The sequence below is a fragment of the Cygnus olor genome, chromosome 14 (assembly GCF_009769625.2).
Source record: "Cygnus olor isolate bCygOlo1 chromosome 14, bCygOlo1.pri.v2, whole genome shotgun sequence".
NCBI lineage: Eukaryota > Metazoa > Chordata > Aves > Anseriformes > Anatidae > Cygnus > Cygnus olor.
In genome coordinates, this window is record NC_049182.1 from 3201141 (window position 1) to 3226093 (window position 24953).

The 24953-nt window shown below is 37.3% G+C and overlaps 1 protein-coding gene across 2 annotated transcripts; it reads left to right on the top strand.

Moving 5' to 3' along the window:
- Positions 1-160: 160 nt before the first annotated feature.
- DDX46 (DEAD-box helicase 46) lies at positions 161-24141 on the top strand. 2 transcript variants are annotated; one of them, XM_040574010.1, is made up of 24 exons: positions 161-331; positions 2512-2700; positions 2979-3119; positions 5034-5151; positions 6109-6274; positions 6559-6710; positions 7022-7135; positions 8158-8323; positions 8847-8967; positions 9301-9476; positions 9936-10057; positions 10672-10750; positions 12581-12663; positions 13421-13585; positions 13903-14065; positions 15019-15212; positions 15800-15937; positions 16603-16752; positions 17455-17652; positions 18281-18499; positions 20532-20676; positions 21354-21427; positions 22152-22226; positions 23847-24141. In XM_040574010.1, the coding sequence occupies exons 1-23, from the start codon at positions 315-317 to the stop codon at positions 22197-22199; spliced, it is 3138 nt and encodes a 1045-aa protein (XP_040429944.1). In that variant the 5' UTR covers positions 161-314; the 3' UTR covers positions 22200-22226; positions 23847-24141. The 2 variants fall into 2 exon arrangements, with proteins under 2 accessions (XP_040429944.1, XP_040429943.1); XM_040574009.1 differs by having other exon boundaries at positions 22152-24141.
- Positions 24142-24953: the final 812 nt, after the last annotated feature.

The window sequence follows — 24953 nt, forward strand, 5'->3', positions numbered from 1 at the left end:
TGCGGTTATTCTGCCCCGCGCCTCGCTGCGGCCTTCGCAGTGCCCAGCGCCGCCAGGGCGGCAGCAGCACGCAGCTTTTTGGCTGCCGTTTCCTTATATCTCAGGCTTTTTCATCTCAAGGCCCCCGCGGTTCCCGGCGCCGCGCCCTCCGGCCGCCAGAGAGCGGCAGCGGGCAGGAAGGGGCAGGGGCCGCTTCCCCCCGCCTCGGCCCGGGGCGCCGAATGGCCGCCGCCGCCTAGCGCAGGGCCTGCGCCACCTCCTGCTCTTCCTCCTCCTCCTCCTTCTCCTCCTCCTCGTCCTCGTCAGCCGCCGCCATGGGCCGCGAGTCCAGGTGAGGGCAGCGGGGGGAACAAAGGGCCGGGGCCGGGCAGGGCCGAGCGGGGCGCGGGGCCCCCTGAGGGCTGGGGCCCGGTGCTGGGGTTGCGGGAGAAAAGCCCCGAGCCCCTCCGGGCCCCCATTTGGTCTAATGCAGACTGACGGTGGTGTGGGTAGCCCGGCGGGCTGTATCCTGCATCATATGTTTTATTTTTGCCGAGTTTTGTGCGGAGCCGCGTGCCTTTTGTTCCCCCGCAGCGGGTGTCCGCGCACCGTGGGGTCAGGCCCCTGCTGCCGGGGGCTGGGGCGGTTCGTGCCTCTCCGGCTTTAAACCAGCCCCGTAATTCGCCACTGCTGTCGTGGCATGTATTAGTGCCAGCTTGTTTAACCGAAGCATCGGATTTTAATCCTAAAACAGTGTTAGTAGTTAAAGAACCGTAACAGTGCGCGTCTTGTGTTCCTACGTGCGGCCGTCCCTACGCCGTAACAGCTTCCCAGATTCATACCCTGAGAGGGGCACATGAGTTCAGATTTTAAGAAGCATCTTGGATTCGAATTGGTGATTCAGTGAAGAGCTGGGAACCCTCACTGATATCTCTAAATTAGTTTCAAGCCGCTTAGCCCAGCCACCAGGACGCTGTTAGAGACTCGGGCTGCAAAATCCCCTGGGGGCTGAGCTCCAGCTGCTGGCACCTGAGCTAGCAGGACCCCGCTGCCCGTCACAGCACGGCTTCCCTCCTGATAACATGTCCAGTTGTCATTGGGCTCCGTGGTCATAACGAATGGAACTGTTTACAGAAAGCACGTAAACACATTTGTCAAAGCAGGCCACAAGTTTCTGAGGAATGAGCCTTGTACACGTGGCTCCTGCTGGTCCCGCTCTCGTGTCTCAGCCTCAGGAACACCATCCCTTTCTTCAAGTCTATTTCTTTTTTGGGGTTGTATGGCGACCTGGATCATGGAACCAACAAATAATGTAAAAAGTGGTCTTAAACTTGTATTAACTCTCTAATCTAGTTAATGCCTTCCAAAAGTTGTAAAAGTTAAAGTGGAGAAATGATGAGAGGATGAGAGTGAGGGGTGGGTGGAGAAGGCTGAGGTGGGCTGCGTGTGTTTGAGTTGCACAGTCAGATGTTCTCCGCAGTCAGTTACACTGCTGGTAGGCAGTATACGGGTATCATGCTGCAACTGTACTGGTTCCAAATGTACATAATACCTAAGTGTACGAATATGCTGAAATAAACCCTGTTATTTTTAGTACCAATGCTGTTGTAATACAACCTTGTGTGGCAGTGATGGAACAGAACAAAGGACATAGGGGGCTTGAGGTCTTGCTTTCTCTGCTTCTTCCTGCTTCCCAAGCCCAGCTACTAGGTTTGTAGGGAGCCTGTAGGGTCTGTGGTCCCTGGGCTGCAGGAGGATGAACAAGGGAATTATTCTGGCACTGAGACTGACGGTCAGGAATTGGAAAAAGATGAGATGGTCACAGTGGAGGTCCTTCTGCAACTTGTACACTCAGGTGAAGAGTCTCTGGGAAAATTCCTACCCCTACCCTCTCCCACAGTTTGGATGGGGTAAGAGGGCATTAGTGAGGGAAGAAAAAGTTTCCCATCTCCGTCACACACCTCTGAAACCTTGCTAGCCTCTTAAATCTTTTGTGATGTTTGATAGCAGTATGGAGTTTCTTTTGATATCAGCATTGACCACTGCTGTTTCGTATATGCTCGTGGTTTTATGTTTCTGTAATTGCTGTTTGACAGATTTTCCATTGAACAGAGCAATTTACATAGCATGTCTGAATGAAAATTATAGAAAAAGCAACAAAAGTTGTTATATGTTTGGCAGATTTTATGATACAGTTTCAAAAGGACTTATACATAATAGAAGTCAGTGGATTTTCTGAAACAGGAATTGTTCTTGATGCTCTAGTGTTCTCTTGAGGTACTTATATTTGCACACCAACAATAAAACAAAAATATGACCCAGTAATTCCTCTAGTTTCAGCATCATAAGTAGTATATGTACAGTTTTGCAAGATTATTGCAAATGTTTAAGAATCTAGTAAGTCCAAAAAATTATAGTAAATAATTCTTTTTGTCCTGTCCACCCAAACATGACAAACATTTCCTTTCACTGCAAGTTATTCTCGAGCTCATGTTCATCTTTTTTTCTTATTTTTGTAATTTTGCAATGCAGGCATTATCGGAAGCGCTCTGCGTCACGTGGACGCTCTGGCAGCCGGTCTAGAAGTCGTTCTCCATCTGACAAAAGAGGAAAACGTGGCGAAGACAGACGCTCTAGGAGCAGAGATCGAGAACGCAGACGTGAGAGGTCACGCAGTAGGGACAAGAGAAGGTCTCGATCGCGTGACAGGAAGCGTCAAAGGTATGAGTTACGAATTCCAGTCAAAGTACATAAAAATGCTGTCATCTGAATATTGATGTTCTTCCTCTACAATTAATTGCTTTGCTATTGTCCATGATAGATTTTACTGTGCTTAATGTTTTTTCCTATTAGATGATGTCTTGCTGCTGGTGCTGGACTTTGTTAGCTCTTTGTGGTCTTGATGACTGTTGGATTCCTTTTACAACGTGTTCATCAATAGCAGGCTAAAATTGTATTACGATCACGTGCTAAACAAATACAATTTTGTTCTGGGGCAGACGTTCAAGAAGTAGAGAGAGGGAACGAAGTCGGGAGAGAAGAAGATCCCGGAGCCGAGAGAGAAGGCGCTCTAGAAGCAGAAGTAGAGGTAGACGATCTCGATCCGCCAGCCCAAGCAAAAACAGGAAAACAGAAAACAGGTATTTGTGTTCTTGAATTACAGTCCATATCGTGGTGGCAAAATATTGCAGAACTATTGGTATAATGGAAGGAATCCTCAGGCAAAATTACCAAAAGCTTCGGTTTGTAGAACAAGGAGAATATTCGATGAGTACTGTTATGATCTTTTCCCATCACTTAATGTACTTTGATGGATCAAATATTTTTATATTTCTTACTTCAAGGTGTGTAAATACTAATGTGTGTATGTATTAATTATTTCTAATGCACTTTGTTGTGAGAACGGTTCTATAAAAGAAAAAAGATCCAAGCGTTAATTTAAGACTGAAGTTGTGGCACCTGGGTGGGGAGTGGAAGGCAGTTGTTAACTTCAAAGTTAAAACTGAACCTCGTTCTGAAAGTTTTGTAGTGCTCCACTGTTTTCTCGGGTTCCAGTATCAATAAGGAACGGTTTGTGTCTCAGCATGTATGTGCAAATTAGTAAAATACAGGTGCTGTCTACCACAGACATTAAATTGAAGTCTTTAGACTTGTAAGTTATTGGAGAACGGTAGGTTTTAGTTACCAGATTTGCTTGAGTGCAGTGTTCTCAGAGATAAGCTCTATCATTTTCTCTCAGATAAAAGCAGGGCTTTTAAAAATACTGGATAGGGTAGCAGCAGGGGATCTATAAACAACATCGTGGTGCCATTTGTAGCAGGAATTTCTAAACTCTTTTCAGTGCCACTGATGGTATCTGAGCTCAGTGTTTCATCCAATCTGTACATAGAGGTTGTTTTTAAGAATATAAGCCAATGAAGTTTGGAATCTGCCTTTTTAAATTATATTTATGTGGAAAAGTAAAGCATATAGTGTTACACTTCTGAGAAGGTCAAGAAGTCTGCTTTGGTAAAGCCACCGCCTGTTTTTTACCTGCTGTTGGTTGAATTCTATGGGTGTGCTTAGTGAATATGGATTGGACAGGTACTAGTCTTAGGGGCTTACAGTCAGATAAACTGTCTAGTAAATAGATCAGTCAAGAATTGGAACTTGTACTCTTCTAGATACTGACTTTAGAAACGTGTAAAAATTTAACTACAGGTCATGTTCTTTTAAGTGTACTTCAGTGGATTTTCAGACGTAATTATAACAGGTATACTGTAAAATGAGTCCAGAAGTTGTAGCAGCAGTCCATATAAAGAATAAGTAGGTTGACAACAGTCCAGAAATTGTGAGAAGCTAGAATGACAGTCTCTTGGAATGAGCATATGGTTTGCATTAGAATTGTCCAGTGGACTGTGAAGAAAGCTTAATAAGATTTAATAGGCTTAAGTGAATTTTACATTTATTGTTATGAGTTAGCGGGAGTTTGGTTCAGATACAACTATTTCTTTTTAATAGGAAGTACATTAGGAGAGTAAAGTCTGTGATAAATGAGTTTTGTATGAAATGCAAATCTGCACATTAGTTTGAGTTCTGTAGGTACCTTTTCCAAGGAGAGGTGTTCTTTTGACTTTCAGCCAGTACTGTATTCACAGGGGAATGTTCAAATTTCCATGGCAAGGAGCTAGATTGCTTTACCTTCCTCTAGAAATAGAACAAACAGGAATTTTTTAGCATCTTATTTGAACTGCTGTCTTCAAGGAGTGTTTATGCTGCAGAACCTCTAGAGTATCAGCAGTAAGTGTTCTGGAAATGAAGTCTGCAACTTCGTCCTGTGAAGAAATGAGAGGAACAGAACCAAAGCATGTGAATCAGTGGATTGCAATACATTGTGCATTTCTGGCAGTTACAGAACCTACTTCCATGAAACAGAAAGGCTCTGAGAAACAAAGAGTGCTTTGTAAGATGTTTGAAAATGTAACTGTGTTCATAGTTTTGTCTCTATACAGCACATCTATTCTCTCCCGAGAAAAGCTGGAATATTCTAAGAAATCTTTGTTCTTACCTTTCAGATCAAGATCTAAAGAAAAGACAGAAGGTGTGGAAGTTTCCAAAGAAAAGAAAAAAGAGAAAGAAGACAAAGAAGAAGAGAAGGATAAAGATGCTACTGCATCTACTGTGGCCACTGAGGTAGAAGCTTTTTTTTTACATATTTTATCTTTTAAGTTTATAAACCAAGAATTAAGCTAGCCATAGATTAACTACTGCATTAACATAGATTAATTACTGCATTAACAAAAGAAAAACTGTTCCTAGAGTTGGACACAATTCACGCTGAATGAAAAAGTACCCTCTTCAGTAACACAGACTTCAGTGACAGGGTATGCTTCTAGTTCTTGTCATTAGAAACATTCTTCTCATGCAAGGTTCCACATTGCTCAGACCACAAGCCACAGTTGTGTGTGAAGGATCTTTCCTTTTTAATGTATTAGATGTCAGTAGGGAAGCTGAAAAATCTTTTTGACATCTGGAACCAGGCAGGAATCAAAGAACAAAGGGAAAAGGAAGCACGCTTTGCCTTATTCCATATCGTGAAAAGATGTGCCTAGATGAAGAATTCCCCAAACAGCTGTTTTCGCTAACTCTTCCAAAACAGCATGTCGTTAGTAACCCTCCTTTGTTAATAGTCACTGCACTGTCAGCAAGGGCTCCCCATACATAAATCAATAATGTTTTTTTTTTGTCCTAGAAGGACTTTTGGAAGTAGAGGGCAACGTGAAAATTCTTTAGTCTTGTATGGGTAAATGGCTAAAATGAGTAGAAACTCATTGGAATATAATATCTTGGTCTAGAAAAAAAGAAGAAAGCCTGATTCATTAGGGAATATTGTTTAATTCATTCTTATTTTTAACATTGTATACCAGCTGCTACTGTGGAAAAAAAAAAGTTAAATGAATTTCTTACTTTAAAATGTTAAGAGTTGTTAGTATTTTTCTTTTACTCATGTTGTGATAGGTCTGTGTATGTCCAGTGATCTACTGCATGCTCAGTTAAATTTGTTTAAGGAGAGATTTTTGTCTAAAAAAGCACAGGCTAATGCCAGTGACCATTAATTTTCACTATTTGGTGTGGTTTTTTTTTTCATAGAATTTTGATCAGAACAAACTAGAAGAAGAAATGAGAAAACGAAAAGAAAGAGTGGAGAAGTGGAGGGAAGAACAACGCAAAAAGGCTATGGAAAACATTGGAGAACTGAAAAAAGAAATTGAAGAGATGAAACAGGGAAAAAAGTGGAGTTTGGAAGATGATGACGGTATTTAATTTTTATATATACCATTTAAAACATTTTTGTTCCTAATAATAGTTTTATTGTGTTACCTTTAAAGCATTTAATGACTTTTCATAATGTGAAATATAGAATAGCACAGCCTAAATCTGGTCATGACTTCAAATAGTTTAAAATACAATTGAGATAAACTGGAGAGATTTTAAGAAGGAAAAATGATCCAGTAATAATAGTAGTTACTTGGACAGACTAATAATTGAACATATGTGAACTCTCTTTTCCTCTCTTATTCCCATCTTTCTTGATATTAGATGATGAAGAGGAAACTGCAGAAGGAGAAAAAGAAGGCAATGAGGTTGAAGATGAAGAGTTGGATCCTTTGGATGCTTATATGGAAGAAGTAAAAGAAGAAGTCAAGAAATTCAATATGAGAAGTGTGAAAGGTGGAGGTGGAAGTGAAAAGGTAAAATCAATTATTAAGATTTTTTAACTTTGTCTTTTAAAATTAGTTTTGTGTTTTAATATGAAAATGGTTTTGAAAAAAAAGGTGAATGCAAAAAAGCAAGAAATAATATGTATTTAGTGACTGTTTGGCTTAATGTGAATTTCATGGTATTCTTAATTAGTAGTTAGTGTTATCCTGATAAAATTTCACTGGAGGATGTGAAAGAAAAAAACAGCGTAATGCATTCACAAGTACAAATGTTCTATATATTTTATGCAGTATATCTTTTGTACGATAGTGCAATTAATTTCTCTTACCCGTTTTTGCAGAAAACTGGACCAACTGTTACCAAAGTAGTAACCGTGGTGACAACCAAAAAGGTATCTGTAGAGACGGAAAAGAAAAAAGGGGAGCTCATGGAGAATGACCAAGATGCAATGGAGGTAATGGAAGTGTCTTGTATTTGTACTAAGAAAGGGCAACATGCCTCTTATAAGAGGCAGGAGAATGAGGATAGTCCTGGGATTTTTCCATCTGCTACAAGCTAGGCATTTGCTTATTTAATTTGCGGAACCATGGTTACACGCTGGCTGTAAATAGCAAATGTGCTGTAGTAGGAAGAGTTGTTACAAGTGCATAAATGTCAGCTGCCCTCTCTGGATATGGGTTCAGTGAACTGGTAGCTGTCCCTCTAGTCTTTACAGTGTGCGGTTATTTGCATTTTTTGCAGTGGCAGATCAGCATGAATATTGAATTTTACGGAACAGTGCTCTGGGATTTTCATAGAGCCATCTTGCTCAGTGATTGGATCTGAACTTACTCAGAATTACTCTTTCATACCCAAACTGCATTCATAAAATGCTTTCAGGAGATTAGGAACGTTGAGTCCTTAACGGGGTCATGTATGGTGAGGACTGAAGAGCTTAAAGGGATATCCTTGCCTGAGTTGTAGACCAGTTGTTCTGCAGCTTAGCTAGGTCATGCTCTGTGTTGCTGCAGTTAACGTTTCTAGTAGTACCTGACTAGTTCAGAGTTGAGTTAGCTGCATCTGTCAGAACCATGACTGTAATGGGGCACAAATCAGTGGTATGTTGGCTGTTGAACATACCTGATTTTTTTCCTCACTGTTTTAATACTTACGTTGTATAGCAGTGATTATTTTTGAACAACAAGGCTGGTCCAGACAGTATTCATAAAGTCATAAAAATTGTATGGAACACTGTTAAAATTGAGGTTTGTGAGAAATGTAAAATAAATGGATAGAAGACTGATTGGGACTCTTGATATACTGAGAGTAGGTTTTCAGTGTCTGGTCTAATGGAATAAGGAATAATTGTTGCTTCTGAGTAAAGTTTCTATATAAATGAAAAAACAGAGCATCTCAGAATACGTAATAATACTATTTAATATGTTACATATTAATAATAAGACATAATAACTTACATGTTAATTATAATTTATACAGTATTCCTCAGAAGAGGAGGAAGTTGATCTTCAGACTGCCCTAACTGGCTATCAGACCAAGCAGAGAAAGCTTCTAGAACCAGTGGATCATGGAAAGATAGAATATGAGCCCTTCAGGAAAAACTTCTACGTCGAAGTACCTGAACTTGCTAAAATGACTCAAGAAGGTAAGGGGAAGTAGAACCAGAACACCTTAGGTACTGTTAAAGAAAAGAATGTTTGACAGATACTGATTTACAAGAAAAAAGCAAATTCTGTTTGAACATAGAGTGGTTTTGAAGAAAGAATGTACTGTATTTTTTTTTGCTTCAAGACTTTTGGACCAGATGATCTTAGAGGTCTTTTTCAACCTAAATGATTCTATGATTCTAATAATTCTATGACTTTGCAGTAATTTGGAAGAGAATTTGGAGGTGAGGGGGAAGTACTTTTGAGCAACTTGGTATGGAAAAAAAAAGAATCAGATCACCATTATTGATAACCTCATATAACCATGTATGAGACTTCGAAAAATGTACCTGAGTTCTCTCCACCTACATCATATGTTTATGTGTAGCAAGCTAAAGGTTATTTTTCTGGTGCTTATAAAAGCAGTATTTCATGTTCAGGAACAGATCGAGAATATTTTGATCAAGGTAGTAGAGAAATGTCAAGAAATGAAATTTCATTGTGGTGCAAACTCTGTTTCAGAGGTGAATGTGTACCGACTGGAGATGGAGGGAATAACAGTCAAGGGAAAAGGCTGCCCCAAACCAATAAAAACCTGGGTACAGTGTGGTATTTCCATGAAAATTCTCACTGCTCTCAAAAAGTAAGCAAACAATTTGCAAACCATGTCATGCTTGATTTTGTTCAGTGTTTTATCATGCGTTTGTGAGAAAACCCTTTTTCATTGCATAAAGCAGCATGTCCATGTTTGTAGATGCTATGTATATAGTCATCAGAATGTTTCTCAATATTAACCCATTATAAGCTATTCCTTTTGCCATTTATGTATCGTTACTGCTTGTCAGCTTTAAGCTGTTGAGTGACACTGATAGTTATATGTAAAAATGAATATGCAAATTTATTCTAGCATGGCTGTGATTCACGTCTGTCAAATCCTATTTTGTCCTTATAATCTTTTTTTTCTCCTTTCTTTAAGGCATGGCTATGAAAAGCCCACGCCTATTCAGAGCCAGGCTATCCCAGCAATTATGAATGGTCGTGACTTGATTGGCATTGCTAAAACAGGAAGTGGAAAAACGATTGCATTTCTGTTGCCCATGTTCAGGCATATTATGGATCAGAGAGCTTTAGAAGAAGGAGAAGGACCCATAGGTACAAAGCTTTTATTTTCAAAATTGGTATTTAAATAAATGAGCTCAAGCATACACTTGAGGGGGGTCTTCTGTTCTTCTCCTGGTTATAGGGAGGAATGCTAACTGACTGTCATCCATTAGTGAGCAGCATTAGGTAATGAACGCTGCTATTTAATGTTGTTCATGGTCACTGTGCTATTTAATGTTGTTTCAAGAGTACTTGCATATCCATATATCTGGAAGGGAGACCTTTATTCCTTTGATTTTAAAACTTTGATAGGTTTTCTACCCATCCTCATACTGTCTTAGCTCTCATTCTTGAAATGACTTTTTAAAAAAAAAAAAAAAAAAGTAAATTGTGTAGTAAGTTGCACATACTTCTCAGGTGCTTAAACTACATTACTAAAGGTTAATTTTTACTGTATAAATAACATAATCTCTTACATTACAACGTATGATGAAAATGCCTTCATTTCAGCTGTCATTATGACACCTACTCGTGAGTTGGCTTTGCAGATTACTAAGGAGTGTAAGAAGTTCTCAAAGACCCTTGGACTTCGAGTTGTCTGTGTTTATGGAGGAACAGGAATCAGTGAACAGGTATGCAAATGACATACCTTGTCAAATAACTCTTGAATTTTATTAGTTAAACAGTTAAACTGTTTGTGATACGTAATTAGTTTGGAATTGATTGAGAAGCTGTATTTTTGCTATGGTTCTCCTCAAGAGTTATCTCAAACAAGAACCGGAAATTGTTAACTTTGCTTTGTTGCATTATCAAATATTACATGTTAGAGCCATTTGGAGATCAATTTCCAGGGTATTTTTCTACCCCACACTTATGGAAACTACAGGATTTGAGCTTACGTGACTGTGTATTGGAGCATAGTGTATTTACAATTGTGAATACCACATTTGTCCCTGATGTAACACGACGTTCCATACAGGCCCTTGACTGTACAGAAGCCATGTCTTCACTGTCACTACTTCAAGTGGTAGGAACTTAGTTTGTCAGAGGTTACTCTTTTAGAAAGCATAGTTTTCCAAAGACTTAATGAAATTTCCGAGTAAAATCGTTCAAATATGGCTGTTTTACTAATGGGAATTGCTTATGAAAGTAACAGCAAAAGTGTCTTTCTTTTTTGTGAAGTCATGCTTTTTTTTTTTTTTTGCTAATAGTTTGTTACATTAATTTTACTGTGTTTTAAAATCAGATAGCTGAACTCAAAAGAGGTGCTGAAATTATTGTTTGCACACCTGGACGTATGATTGACATGTTAGCAGCTAACAATGGTGAGTAGAAAACCTTTAACTATGGAGAATTTTTTTTATTTGTTGTGTAATTCTAACAAATTCAGAAGATCATGTATTTTGATAAATGGTCTTATGGAATTTTCTTATATCTCTTCAGGCTGCACTATCTAGCTTGTGAGAATATATAACACTAGTAACAGGTTTAATCATATATTGGTTTGACTTTTTTGTGGGAGGACAGGAAATATTGCATTCTTGAAGAGTTTCTGAGAATGTTTATGATAGTTAAACATAAAATGTAGTTTCAAATTTCCTAACTTGCAAGTCGTTTAGATAAAGGTTATGTAACAGTTGCTTACTGTGTCTGCCTGTTGATCCATCACGATTGTTAGTGTAGCTCAGCAGTTACTCGCTTTTACTTGAAGAGTGACTGACTTTATCTGTTGATTTAAAATGGAAGAAAAAAAAAAAAAAAGAAAAGCACCTGCCAAAAAAGCCCTCCCTAAATAACTGTAAAAGAACTGAGCTTACATCAAATACTCAGGTTGATTTAAACTGAGACACTGCAGCTTTAAGAGGTTTTGTCCTAGTGTAACCATTGCATGCTTGCTAGATAAAGTTTTATTATTAAATTATTCCACATCAAAACCTCTACTAAACTGTTGACATTATTTAACTTCTGTGGAAAAAGTACCTTCAAGAGATATAGAACTGGGCTTCCAAGACTTAAATCGTCAAAGGTAGGTACATTAATGCTGTTCCCAAGTAAATTTACCAAGTTATTATTTGGGGATGAAAGTGTTAAGGTGTTAAATAGATATGTAGATTTTAAGAAATATTTGTTCCTTAAGTGTGAATTCCATACCTTTTATTAAAAAAAAAAAAAGGCAGCGCTAAATCACCCCCCAGAATAATTTGAAGATTCAGCTACAATTTGCTGGAGCTGAAAGGACCAAATTCTGCTGTAGTTTGACAGGCACAAGTCTGAGTCTTGGTTGTTGAAAATGTGAAAATTATGCTCCATTATGAGAGCACTCGACAGTGTCACTATACAGTTGTTTGGAACTGAATATATTCATGTATTTGTATCTTTTGAGAAGATGTTTCTTAAATCCTTGAGTTAAATCCTTCTGATGAAAGGGAACTTAGCTGTTTTGTTTGGGAAGGGTGTTAATTATCCTGTCCATCATCATTTCAAAGTATTCACAGATATACAACGGTTTTGTTTCCAGCTGTCCCAGAGTTTGGGGTGGTTCTTGTTTTTCAATTTAATAGTGATTCTGGGTAGGTTTTAATTGTTCTATATTCGATTTGAAAAGACTGCTTACTCTGTTTTATGCATATTAGCAGTTAACTAGAATTAGTGTGATTGTCCTCAAGTAGATATTTCTAGCTCCAAGGAAGCATTACAGATTATATGTGTAAAAGGAATTTTTCTGAGGCTGCAACAGTTAGCACTGGACTTTGCCTTCCACACATGCGCTGTAATCTCTAATATGTTTTTTTCTAGGTGGCGCTGTCAGATAATGGCTGATGTGGCTCCTTGCTTCATCTCAGTCTTAGTTTTATGATGTGTTTTGGCGAGGGCTGTTTTCTGAATTTTACAGGTTCTTCTGGCCCTATGATGGTATGCAAGAGAAGAGTTTGACAAAATAAAGGGCCTAGTGCATACTTACACTTTTCCCAGAATGTTTATTGAGATTAAAATGAGAACATTAAAATTCACTTTCAGTGAATTTTTTTAAAGTAATTAATGTGTTTGATAGAAGATAGTGAGAATATATAACTTTTAAAATATATATATTCCTGAGGGAAACTAGATTTCCTTTTGATTTTGTTTCCCATGTGTTTTTTCCTCTCCTTGCACAGGTCGAGTGACAAATCTCCGCAGAGTCACGTATGTTGTCCTTGATGAAGCAGACAGAATGTTTGACATGGGTTTTGAGCCTCAGGTAACTAACGACATGCCTGATACTGCCACAGTGTGTTATTTTTCACTTAAAGGATTTTGCAAGAATCTGTGCTATGTTATTATTAGACTGCCAGTAACCATTCAGCGAGATGTGCTATATGTGGATGACAGTTTAAACTGACTCTTTAAATTTTGTGTTATCCTCACGTGTTTTGGTTTTGATAAATTCTTTATTAGAGAAAAATTATGTTCTAATATACCTTTTTTTTTTTACATGCTTGTTTTGGATATCTGTGGCTATGTTGTAGCCCTTTGTAATTCCTTGATGTAGGTGTCATATTAGTAGTTGTAGCGTACTAATGAACTTTTTCATGCCTCCTGGCAACGTCCTGCAGGAGACAGGAATGAAATGTTTAAAATGCCGGTGACAAAAACAATATTTTCTTGCAGCTTTGGACATCCAGGGTTCTTTCAGTTATCTTCAGGCCATATTGTCCTCCAAAATTAGGAAGAATCCTTTGTTTTGTTTCCTGAGCTGTAGGATTTCTGCTGCAAATCTTTGGATTTCTGTTGGGCTGCTGTGGGGTTGCATATTACCACTCAATTTCCTGTTGACTTCAGCAAGTTCTCCCTGCCTTGCAATGCTGTCACCTAAGTCCCAAGAGGAAATCTGTAAAGAAATGTTCTGTGTTCTGTATGATACAGATACCACCTAACTTGAAGGAAGACAGCTCGGTATGTGTATGAAGTTCACTTACAGCACTTGGGTATTAACAGGAAATGTTCTTTTAAACCAGGTTATGCGCATTGTAGACAACGTCAGGCCTGACCGTCAGACTGTCATGTTCTCTGCTACTTTTCCCAGAGCCATGGAGGCATTAGCTCGGAGAATCCTAAGTAAACCTATAGAAGTGCAGGTTGGAGGCAGAAGTGTTGTCTGTTCTGATGTGGAGCAACATGTTGTAAGTATCACACATACGCCTTGCTTATCTTCCTTTTGCTTACAAAACATTTCCAGCAGTACTGAATGTAAAAGGAGCTTTTATTTTTAGATCTTCAGTGAGTTTATTAAACATTAACTCAGAAAGAAAACATAACAACTTAATGTGAAAATGCAGTGTGATCGCTTTTTTTTTCTTTGCTTGGTTTTGTAACTGAGCAGCAGTTTTACCACTAGCTACAGAAACAGCATGAAAAAGCCATCTCCTGTTCCCAATTTTTATTTTTTATTCTATGTACCCTGAGTGTGTTTAATGTTTTTTTTGTTTGTTTGTTTCAGATTGTCATAGAAGAGGAGAACAAGTTTTTAAAGTTACTAGAGTTACTGGGACACTATCAGGAGAAAGGATCTGTTATCATATTTGTAGACAAACAAGAACATGCTGATGGGTTGTTAAAAGATTTAATGAGAGCTTCTTATCCCTGCTTGTCTCTTCATGGAGGTAATCTGCGATCCTAAGGCCTTAAATTAAGAACTCCAAACTTGAAAATTGGTATTTTGTAGTTACAAAGAGGAATGTTTTGCTTAATTCCTGTATAGTACCAAGTTAGAATATTTCTTCGTAAGCAGGTTTTGCTTTGTAATTGGGAAAGATATTTGCTTCTTAATTTGAAATAGACATCATAGTTTTCTGTAATTACTGTTCCATACGAAGCGTCATCAGATGCCAAATCTTGTCTCTGTGCAATGGGGTTGTGAACTGAATGTTAACACCTCTTAGGGAATATTCCTAGCCACATAATACTGTAGAGTAATGAATACCAGTTTGGGGGAGTATTATGTTAGCTTTTTTTTTGATGTTCCACAATAATAGCAGCTGTTGTTTCACGTTTCTGCTATCAAGAAATAATATAATGGAAGTAGTTTCGTACTAAGAAGAGACTATCTCTTTAGAATATTGTCCATCACAGAGTATTGTAAAATTTTATATAATAAAGAGCTCTTGAAAATACAGTCACCAATAAGTACAAAACAGCTGTTCGTGTACTGCAACGGTGGAAGAGGGAAGAATATCCTCATTCTTCTGAGATTTCCATTGTCTTTAGAGAACAGACGAAGCCTCTAGATGAGGTCTGAATTGAACATAAGACAAATAGAAAATCTTATGAAAGAAACTTGAAAATCTTAGTATGGTAAAACATCTTTTTGTAGTGGAAAAGCTAAAGGTTTCATTACTGTGCATAGCAGACTAAGAGGTTTATTATTCTGGATAATTTATGGTGCCTGGGAGTGTAAGCGTATTGAAATGTTCTTGGCATGGGCTCTGGGTTCTTTGAAGTTGGAGGGTGTTTTGACCTGTGTACAAATTCTTTCGACTCAAAATCAGAAGGTAATTAATAAAAATTAATAAACAGAAGAGCTTTATAATCAACTGTGTTGTCTGGTTTCTTGCAGGTATTGATCAGTACGACAGGGACAGCATAATTAATGATTTCAAGAATGGAACTTGCAAACTTCTAGTGGCCACATCTGTAGCAGCGAGGGGCTTGGATGTAAAACAGTTGATGTTGGTGGTCAATTATAGTTGTCCCAACCATTATGAAGATTATGTGCACCGAGCAGGTCGAACTGGACGAGCTGGCAATAAAGTAAGTATAATCAGTTGCCTGTTTTGGTTATTATTGAAAAATCTGCCTTATTTATTGCTTGATAAAGATGTCTCCAAGGGGTAGGTACAGAGGGAGTATTTTATGTTGTTGGTGGGAAAAGGATTTTCTTCTAGAGTGCCTCTAAGGTTTTTGAGAGATGATGCGTGAAATACGTTCTGAATTTTGGCACTGTGGAAGTTGGAACTTTGCATTTTTGTCTGTTAAACGGATGTTCTTTTAAATTCCATTTGTGGCTGAAAGTTTGGTGTTTTTCGCTGTTGGAAATAAGCCCTACTAAGTTTATAAAATTCTGCTTTCCAAACTTAAAACCATGGCAAGATTGAAAGGAGAAGCTTCAGTTCATTCCATCAGTGGCTGATTACCTCTGTATCAGCTTCCTGGGAAATCACATTATTAATTCTACATTCCCATTAAAAATAAATAAATAAAAAGAAAAAAAATACATACATGAGTATCACAGTTACTTTTATTGACCAGAACAACAGCATCTGTGCAAAAGTGTTACAGTGAAGTTAAAGTTTCTTTAGAGATTTGTCTTTACCATCTTTTAAATTAATTTTGACTAGGGATTTGCATATACGTTCATTACTGAGGATCAGGCACGATATGCTGGTGATATCATTAAGGCTTTGGAATTGTCCGGGAATCCAATTCCTACTGATTTGGAGAAGCTCTGGGCTGACTTCAAAGACCAGCAGAAGGCTGTAAGTAATCCTTTCTTCTGTAGTGGGCTTTGCTCTGGATTTAATGCATACGCACGTGGGTCCAGTTGTACACTGTGTACGTACATGAGTCATCTCCCGGAGTTCATTGGGAACAGATACGTGTGCCTTGGCGAGCACAGAAGTGTTTTCAAGATTAGGATCTTGAATGTCATTTACAAGACTGTTCTTGAGAATTTAAATATTGTCATCTGGTATGGAAACGCCTACTGTTCAAGGGGCACTTTGGCTTTTATCAAAATTCACATACCAGATACTGAAGCCCTTTCACAGAATGTGTATTACTATTTCTAGAGCCCTTGCAACTGGACATTGTTGTTTATGCTGAAAAGTGTAACTTCAGAGTTTTTCCAATATAAGAACAGATCTTTTTTTTACTGCATTTGAAAAACATTTTAAATGTATACTTATACAAAATCCCAGTAGTGTACTGTTTCTATCTGATGACTCAACACAGCGTTTCTTATTGCACTTCATTGTAAAATACAGTACTTAAAATTGGAAGAGCTTTCTAGACACCCTAGGGTTTGCTTTGTTAAATAAATTACTTAAATCATTTGTATATTTCCATAGTTATTTCATGACTGTTGGAATTGGATTTTAAAACTTTTGTTTATACATAAAAATGCACTGGTTTTTTTTTTTAGGAGGGAAAGCTGATTAAAAAAAGCAGCGGATTCTCTGGCAAAGGTTTTAAATTTGATGAAACAGAACAGGCTTTGGCTAATGAAAGAAAGAAGCTACAGAAAGCAGCTCTTGGCTTGCAAGACTCAGATGATGAAGATACAGCTGTTGACGTACGTACCTGAAGTTTTTATTAAGGATTTCCAATATTTTCATGTGTTGTTTTTTATTTTCTGGTAGGTTATGTAACATGTTGCAGAATGCGTGGATTTTTGTTACCCCGTGTCCTGTGCTACTGATTTAACAAGTTAAATTCCATGAGTAGATCAATATGTATTCTTTGATAGAAAAGATTCATTGCTGTCCTATGAAGTTCTTGAAAGTCTGTTTCTGACTTAATGGTATTTTATACTTAAAATAGTGTGTGTGTGTATATATATATAATAGTGTGTATCTATCTATCTATATATATAGTTGTATAGGTGTTACAGAAAGTTTTTTCCTTGTAATACTAATCTTGCATGGATTAAATGGAATAATTGCCCTCAATTATAAACAATTTTTATTTGTAGCATTTTGAAGAAATTCATAGTAGACTCTTACTATTTCTAAATCTGTTCTAGGTCTCTGTCTTAATATTTGTTAGACTTCTTTTCATGAACTTGAAAGTAAATACTGTGTTCAGACCTTTTCCTGATTACTAAATCATCTGTTCTGTTCGTCGATTTGTAGTTCTGGGCATGCTTCTATCGTTTATACAAGATTTATTTCTTCAAAAGGATGTAAACTAAATGCACTGTAGTGCTCACCATCTTTAATATGGTAAGATTATTTAATGGTAAATGTAGAGATCTAACAGTTGTTATTTTCTTTAGATTGATGAACAAATTGAAAGCATGTTCAATTCAAAGAAAAGAGTAAAAGACATGGGTACACCAGGATCATCGAATGCTCCTACGCCATCAGCTGGTAATGCAGAAAAATTGGAAATTGCTAAAAGATTGGCTTTGAGAATCAATGCCCAGAAGAATCTCGGAGCAGAGGCACAAGTATTTGTCCCGTTCCACTTTAAGGTAACATCTTTACAGAACAAATTTTATTTATTTATTTAAATGTTGTTTAGATTGTGTTCAGTTTGTTTGTTTTGTGGAGGTAGTTTTATGTAGTGTTTCTTTGCTTTTAATATAATACTGCATTAATTAGCACATTTGTGTTAATAGTGGGCTAACCCAGTAACAAGTTGTAGGATTTGTAATTGATCTAATTTAGTATAGAACTCGAAATGCTTTGTCTGCCCTGGCAAAAAGTTAATTGTATAATTTTATAAGTAATTAATTAGGTTTTGTCAGCTTTAGCAAGGTTGCAGAATATCTTTCTCTGCTGAACCATGTAATATATGGTTTGGACTTAGGTTAATGTGGTGTGCAATGTCCAAAGGTATTTTGAGCTGAAGGTACAAAAGACCAGTCAGATCTTCTGTGTGCAGGTGTGAGGGTTAGATATTGAGAAGAGGAAAAAGGAAGGAAAAAAAAAAAAAAAGGAAATTTTGAATATGTTTGTTATGTGGACATTTATAATAAGTAAAAAGTTTTAATGAAACCCATGTTGGCTATATAGGACTTCTTTTGGCTACTTTGTTTTCAACGTGGACCTGCTTTTTTTTGTTTGTTTTGGTTTTGATTGGTTGGTTGTTTTTTACAGGATGTCATGCAGCAGGCAACAAATGCTATCCTGAGAGGAGGCACAATTCAAGCTCCTACTGTATCTGCCAAGACCATTGCAGAGCAGCTGGCTGAAAAAATAAATGCTAAGCTGAATTATGTACCTATAGAGAAGCAGGAGGAAGAGAAACAGGATGGAGGACAAAATGAATCTTTTAAGAGATATGAAGAAGAATTAGAGATCAATGACTTTCCACAGGCAAGTAACTATTTTGCTATAATCAACTGTAAACGACTATTGTTTAACAAATACAAGTTAGACTGTGGTTATTCCAATAAAATGTTTTGTTTCTATTTCTTATTGGACCTAGACAAACGTACTGCATCTGTGGTTACTTCTCAGGTTATAGATAAACAATGCTTTGGATGTGTTCCATTCCTTGCCATACAAAAATCTTTTTACCCTCTGCCACTGACTTTTCCCACATCCAGATCTTTGCTATCTAGAATTCTATTTGAAGGGCCATTCTACTGAGACTCCAGGACTGCTCCTTGCTTTTTGATTACCTGAGTATTTTTGCCATTTGGAATACTGCTGCTTTAGTCTGCCTCATCTGTTACTCCGAGGATTTCTGCTCCCCAGTACCAAGCACAAATTACTTGTATTTACCTTTGAGGTTCTGCCCAGCTTTGCCTTTTTAATCAAGCTGTTGTGTTACCAGTTCGTTAACCTTTCTTCTCAAAAATGCTCTTAATTCTTATTCTAAACTGCTCATTCATAGAACATGTTCTAGATTTTATAATATGTGCTGAGGATACTTTACTTCCTAACCCTTTCAAGATAGGCTTGCTAGGTACAGAACATTGCCTGCCCATCATGGCTAGACAGGGGTTCCGTTTTCTGCATATTTCTTTCTGCAAATAAACAAATCTTAGATTTTCAGATTTTTTGTAGAGCTACACCTGGAAAAACACCTCTCCCCGGGTTCTCTTTTTGTTCTGTAATATTTTGTAATACCTCCTCTGAAACAGTCATGTAAAAAGGGCAGTTCATCGGGGTGAATCATCGCTGCCGATAACGTCCCTGGAAAATCTTTATAAGCCTTTTGGGAGAGGGACTCATCTTATAGTGTATGCGTATACATACAGGTCTGAGACGACAGAGATAAATAACGTAAGATAAAATAATCTGCAAAGGGTACCTAAAGCAAGAGTGATAGCTGATTTTGTAAGTTGTTTCTTACAGCAGTGCTACGCAACCATTCAATACCATTACATGTGCATAATGTGGCCTTCCTGATTATGGGTGCAGTCATTTCTTACAGTGAGGTTAATGCTGATGTGATACTTCCCGTCGAGAGAATATGTAAGAGGCAAGGTTTTGATCCAGGGACGTACAGCTTGCCTTTTTAGGTCATAGTTCAAAGCTGGCTTCTGGGAAAGTGGTTGTTTAAGGTCGGATGCGCGTATGCTCAGCCTACCAGAACTGAGAAGCAGTCCAGATGGAGGTTGTTCCTCCTGCCAGAAGTAGCTTTGCCTTCGCATGAACACAGTTGGAGCTTCTCCAGTCTTGTCCTAAGGTCTTCACCTTTGAATGCCAGAGCTCACCAGGTGTTACATATGAAAAATAAAATGTCTTGGTCTAGAAGTAACTTACAGCAATCTACTACATATTTTCTAATAATTTCGTAGTCTAAATGAATGGGATGCATTTATCACGTGGAAGGATTTTTGAGGATACTTTAGAGAAGATTCATGATAATTTTACAAGGTCCTGAAAAACAAGTGACAGTGTTATTCCCTAGTTATAGAGATTTTTAAGGTTTACTTAATTTTTGTCTTCAACCAATGAACTGTGTAGAAATAAATAGCATTATTAAATGGAAGTACCCAGTATATATTTGCCCTTGAAGTCTATTCATGTGCAAAAAGTGCTGAATAAAATACTTGAGTGCTGTTTCAGGAAATCATGAGAAAAAATTACAGGTTTTTAAAGTTCCAGTGTAGTGAAATGGAAAGTCTTTAGAGTTCTTGCTTCAGTGGTACTGCGCATCCATTCTCTTTTCTCCTTCAGTAACTTTATTTTGCTGACATAAGAGGCAGGTTTTGTTAAATATCCTTGAATAAAAATATAGGTTGAAATTTTAGCCAGTTATTTTTAAAGTAGAATGCCGTGATCAATTTTCACAGTGCAACGTTCTTGTTTGTCTAAAATGTCAACTAACCTTTGGATTGCTGCTTTGTGTGATGCCTTTCTCCTTGTTGATTCTCCTGTATCCTTTACCTTGCAGACTGCCAGATGGAAAGTTACCTCCAAAGAAGCACTACAGAGAATCAGTGAATATTCTGAAGCTGCTATTACAATCAGAGGAACTTATTTCCCTCCAGGCAAAGAACCCAAGGAAGGAGAGCGAAAGATTTATTTAGCTATAGAAAGTAAGTATTCTTTCTTTAAATATTTCAGTTAAAGATGCTACTCTGGTTTTGTAATCAGATGTGGAATCTCTAAAGTCATAGTGTTTGGATATTGAGTTACAGACCCACTGTAGTTACTTTGCAAATAAGTATAATTACTAAGGAAACGCTCATTTGTCTCCATTCGCTTTGGCAAATGATCCATGGGGAGCACAGAGATGCTGCTCCTGAGAAGACTGACCTGCCCCAGAACAGCAACAAACGTTGATGGAATCATTTTGGAGGAGAAAAAGAAAAGGAAAAAAAAAATCAGCATAAGCACAAAGATGTTGTCTGTGTTGGTGTGAAATAAGGAAGAAAATGGAATTTTATGGGTTATGGCTGTTAAAGGTATAAGAAGTTACATCAACTACTACAACGGAAGCTTTGCTAACTTTGTGATGGTTGAACAGAGTCTTTCCTAAAAAAATATATCTTAGGTATTTCTGAAGATTGTAATTTACAAATGTCTGTTTTAAGTATTTTCCTTAAAACAAACTGCTGTTCTCTGTGGCAGTCTATGCAATACTAGGGTGTTCTTCAGCAAATAGTTGAGGATATTTGGCTTGTTCTACAGTGTTTGTGAAAATAGCCAGCATTGTTTATTCCATAGGTTTCACAGATAGAAAGTCTAAGATTTTGTGTTCTTTCTCCTTCAGGTGCCAATGAGCTGGCTGTACAGAAAGCAAAGGCAGAAATCACACGACTTATAAAAGAGGAGCTTATTAGATTGGTAAGTGAAATATTCAGGATGCAGAGTGAAAGTGCCTTAACTTGTGCTTTATGAAATCAATTTCAACGAATGCTGGCATTCAGACATACGTTTTCATTAATACCAGGGACTCGAACCCGTAGATCTAAAAAAACGGTTTCCTTGAACAGCTCAGGCAAGATACTGCTTTGTTCAATCAACTAGACATACGGCTACTATCCAGCCAGCAGATGGAGATAACACATTAACAGAGATTTTTGACTGAATACTCCTTAAATACATAGTCAGCTCCTAATTAATTTCCTAATTTCAGTGCGATCACGTGGCGGGGAGAATCATTCCCCTCATTTTAATACTTCATATGTCTTGAGAGATCTGTTTTGCCATAGCTCTACTGTATACCCCCCTAATAATCAGCTGTGTTCAGCCTCCTCTGTTTTCAAACAAGATGCTGTCTTGAGAAATAGTTTTTCTGAGTTCTATGGCTGAGGACACCTTGGCTTACTCTGGAATAACCTTCAGTAATACTACATTAGACACAACAGTGTCTTTTTGGCTTTTTACTCTTAAGACACCTTTTCTCTCAAATTTATCAGCCTCTGCCTGACAATGCCTTCTAAAGAAGGAGATCGCTAAGGAACTGCTTATTTACATGTAATGTGGATTTACTATTAGTGGGGTTTTATTGCAGTACATGTATCAATTTTCACTTTTAACTGTGATTTATCCTCTCCTTTATTTGCAGCAAAATTCATACCAACCAACCAACAAAGGAAGATACAAAGTTCTATGAGTATTTGGAGTTATCTGCTGGTGGCTGGTGTGTGAAACTTGTGGCTTCTGTTGTTTTTGCTGTTTACACTGCTTATTGTAAATTAAGATATTTTTTATTTTGTCTTGCGGACATTTTTTAACAGAAAATTGTTACTTGCTGAGACATCTTAATTCTCTCCACTAAGGTTATCAGTCTTAAAGCAGACCAGTTTTGGCAGAGCATGATTTAATTTAAAAGTGCAGTATATACTTTACACCATAAAGAATATAAAACAGATTTTAATTTTCCTGACAGACTATACTGTTAAGTAAATTAAAGGATATTGGGATTTGTGTTGGAAATTGTTAGAATGTACCTGCTTTGTATTGTGGGGATGATTCGTACCATATCAGTTTATACTGGAATAATGATAAAACACCAAAATAAAGGCAGGATTTTCTCCTGATCCTTAGCATCTCTCTGGCTGGTTCCACACACATTCATTCCCTGTACAAACGTACCTCTAAGGTCAGAGAGTCTTGCAGTGATCAGAGTAGAGAATTTTATCCAGAAATACTTGAGGTCTAGTTTTAAGATCTACTCATCCCTTTTATCTCCCGTTTTGTCTTTATCATCCAGGTAATAGAATAACTTTGTTTTCTTTTTTCCTTTTTTTTTTTTTTTTGGTAAAGTGAAATGTTTTTTAATACGAAAATAATTTCCACATCTTTTCTAAACATCAGAATTTTAGGATTTGAATTTTTTCTTCATTCTCTGACATAAGAATGAAAGCCTGTTTAGTTGAAAAAGAAATAGGAAAAAAAAGAAAAACCTCTTTTGTAATGAATATATGACTTTGTCACTTTTTATAGTGTTCTTATATACACATTTAATGTGATTGTCCCCAGGGTTGTTGTCTTTATTACTGCTAGGACATGGCTTTAAGTAAAAATTGGTAACTATTTCTGAGTCAATTCCACAGATATTGACTATCATTGCAGTCAATAAGCTACCACATTATTGGGACAGGCAAGACCTTTCTTTTTGAGGTCTCATCCCCATGACCATTAGTATTCATGATGGACACTTCTTGCTCTTTTAACTTTCATGTGTCTACTTACCTGGAGCATAAGCAGTAGCAATTTGAATCGTCTTATTCTGGCAGCTGCAAGACTTTCAAGATGATGACTTTCAAAAGGACTTTTGTAGAAAGCTTTTCTTACCTGACACGTTGAGAAGAAATGTGTCATTTTAAAATAGCCGTGTATATACTGCTTTAACCCTGGTGAAGACAAATCATCCAACCTGCATCATAACTGTGTAAATTTAGAACTTCTGTTTCCAAACTTCATGTAATTTAAATGGCCATTTTTGTTTGCATACAACTGTCGGTTATTCTAGCGTCAGTGTATCTTACTTTCAATACAGGAAAGTAATGATTGTACCAAATTAACAGTACATGTTGAGGATAAAAACACCCATAATGTAGTACTTGACAACGTTAATACAAATAAGTCCTTAAGTTCAACAAAGAGAAGCACACACAATAATGTATTTCCAAATTTCAAACAGCAATCTCAAGCTAAAAATCTATGGTTCCCTTTAAATCCATAAGGTTTCCTTCTGTTAAAAAGTGGGTTTTGATATGTTTCATACAACTAGTTTGTTGAATTGTCTTTTTGACAGCATCCCCCCAGAAGAGCGACAGCTACTGATATATGTAGTGAAGAGCACTTTCAAGTTTGGACAGTCTGACATTTCTTTAAAACTCTTGTTTCAAAATGTTCATATATATATATATCGGTATCTCCTAAAAAAAACAAAAGGCATGATGGAGACATTCTTACGATTTCCAGCTTTGCACTGTTGGATTTCAGAGATGAAACGATGTGTAATCTTTATCTTCCTGGGGTTTTTAAATGCAATGTCAATATTCCTATGTTTTTTAAATTCCAGCAAAAATAAAAATAATTTCAATGTATATTTTTCAGAAACTGTCTTTATGAATAACTTTTGGTTTATGCTCTTATCTTGCTTCTGCATTTTTCTGTGAGCTAGCCTTATACTTTTTGGAGTAGGAAGAATGTCTAGTAACTATCACTTGGCATTATCTGCTAGAAATACAATAAGATGCATATCAGACTCAGTTAATGAGCTGCTGCTGTGAAAAAGTTGCAGTAAAGGTGTTTGAATACATGAAAACATAAGCCAAATGCACATAAGCCAGGAGAAAGAAACTCTCAAATTAACAAGTACACAAGGCAAAAAATAGTGTAAACAAATGAGAATAAAATTGGAAGAGAGAATTTTAAGTACTGAAAAATATTATATTTTTATATTTCTATATCTTTCCATGTGTGTCTAGGAATATAGATGAGAGCTTTATAAACATTCCCACTTCGGTGTTTTCCAGGGAAATGGCCCTGGACAGATTCCTGTCACCAGTTGTTGGAAGAGCACAGGGGTGCTCTATTTTTATGTATTTCTTAATATATATATATATATATATATAGGCAGAGTTTGTTTTGTTACCTGCCCAAGGTGATACAGTCCTGGCTTTCTAGGTTACCTAGTGCTTCCAGCGCTTGAGTAAACGGAGTGGTATTTTGGGTGGGTAAATTAAAGAAATAATTTGATTTGGGTCATGAATGAGGTTTTTGCCTATGAGAGACTGCTGTTACTTCAGTAGAACTGCTGCCAGGGTTAAAGAAACAGGTACTTGTATCTGTGGGAATGTGGCCTGTGGAGCTCTCAGAATTAGTTTAAAATTTTCTGCCATGGGCTCAGACTCTT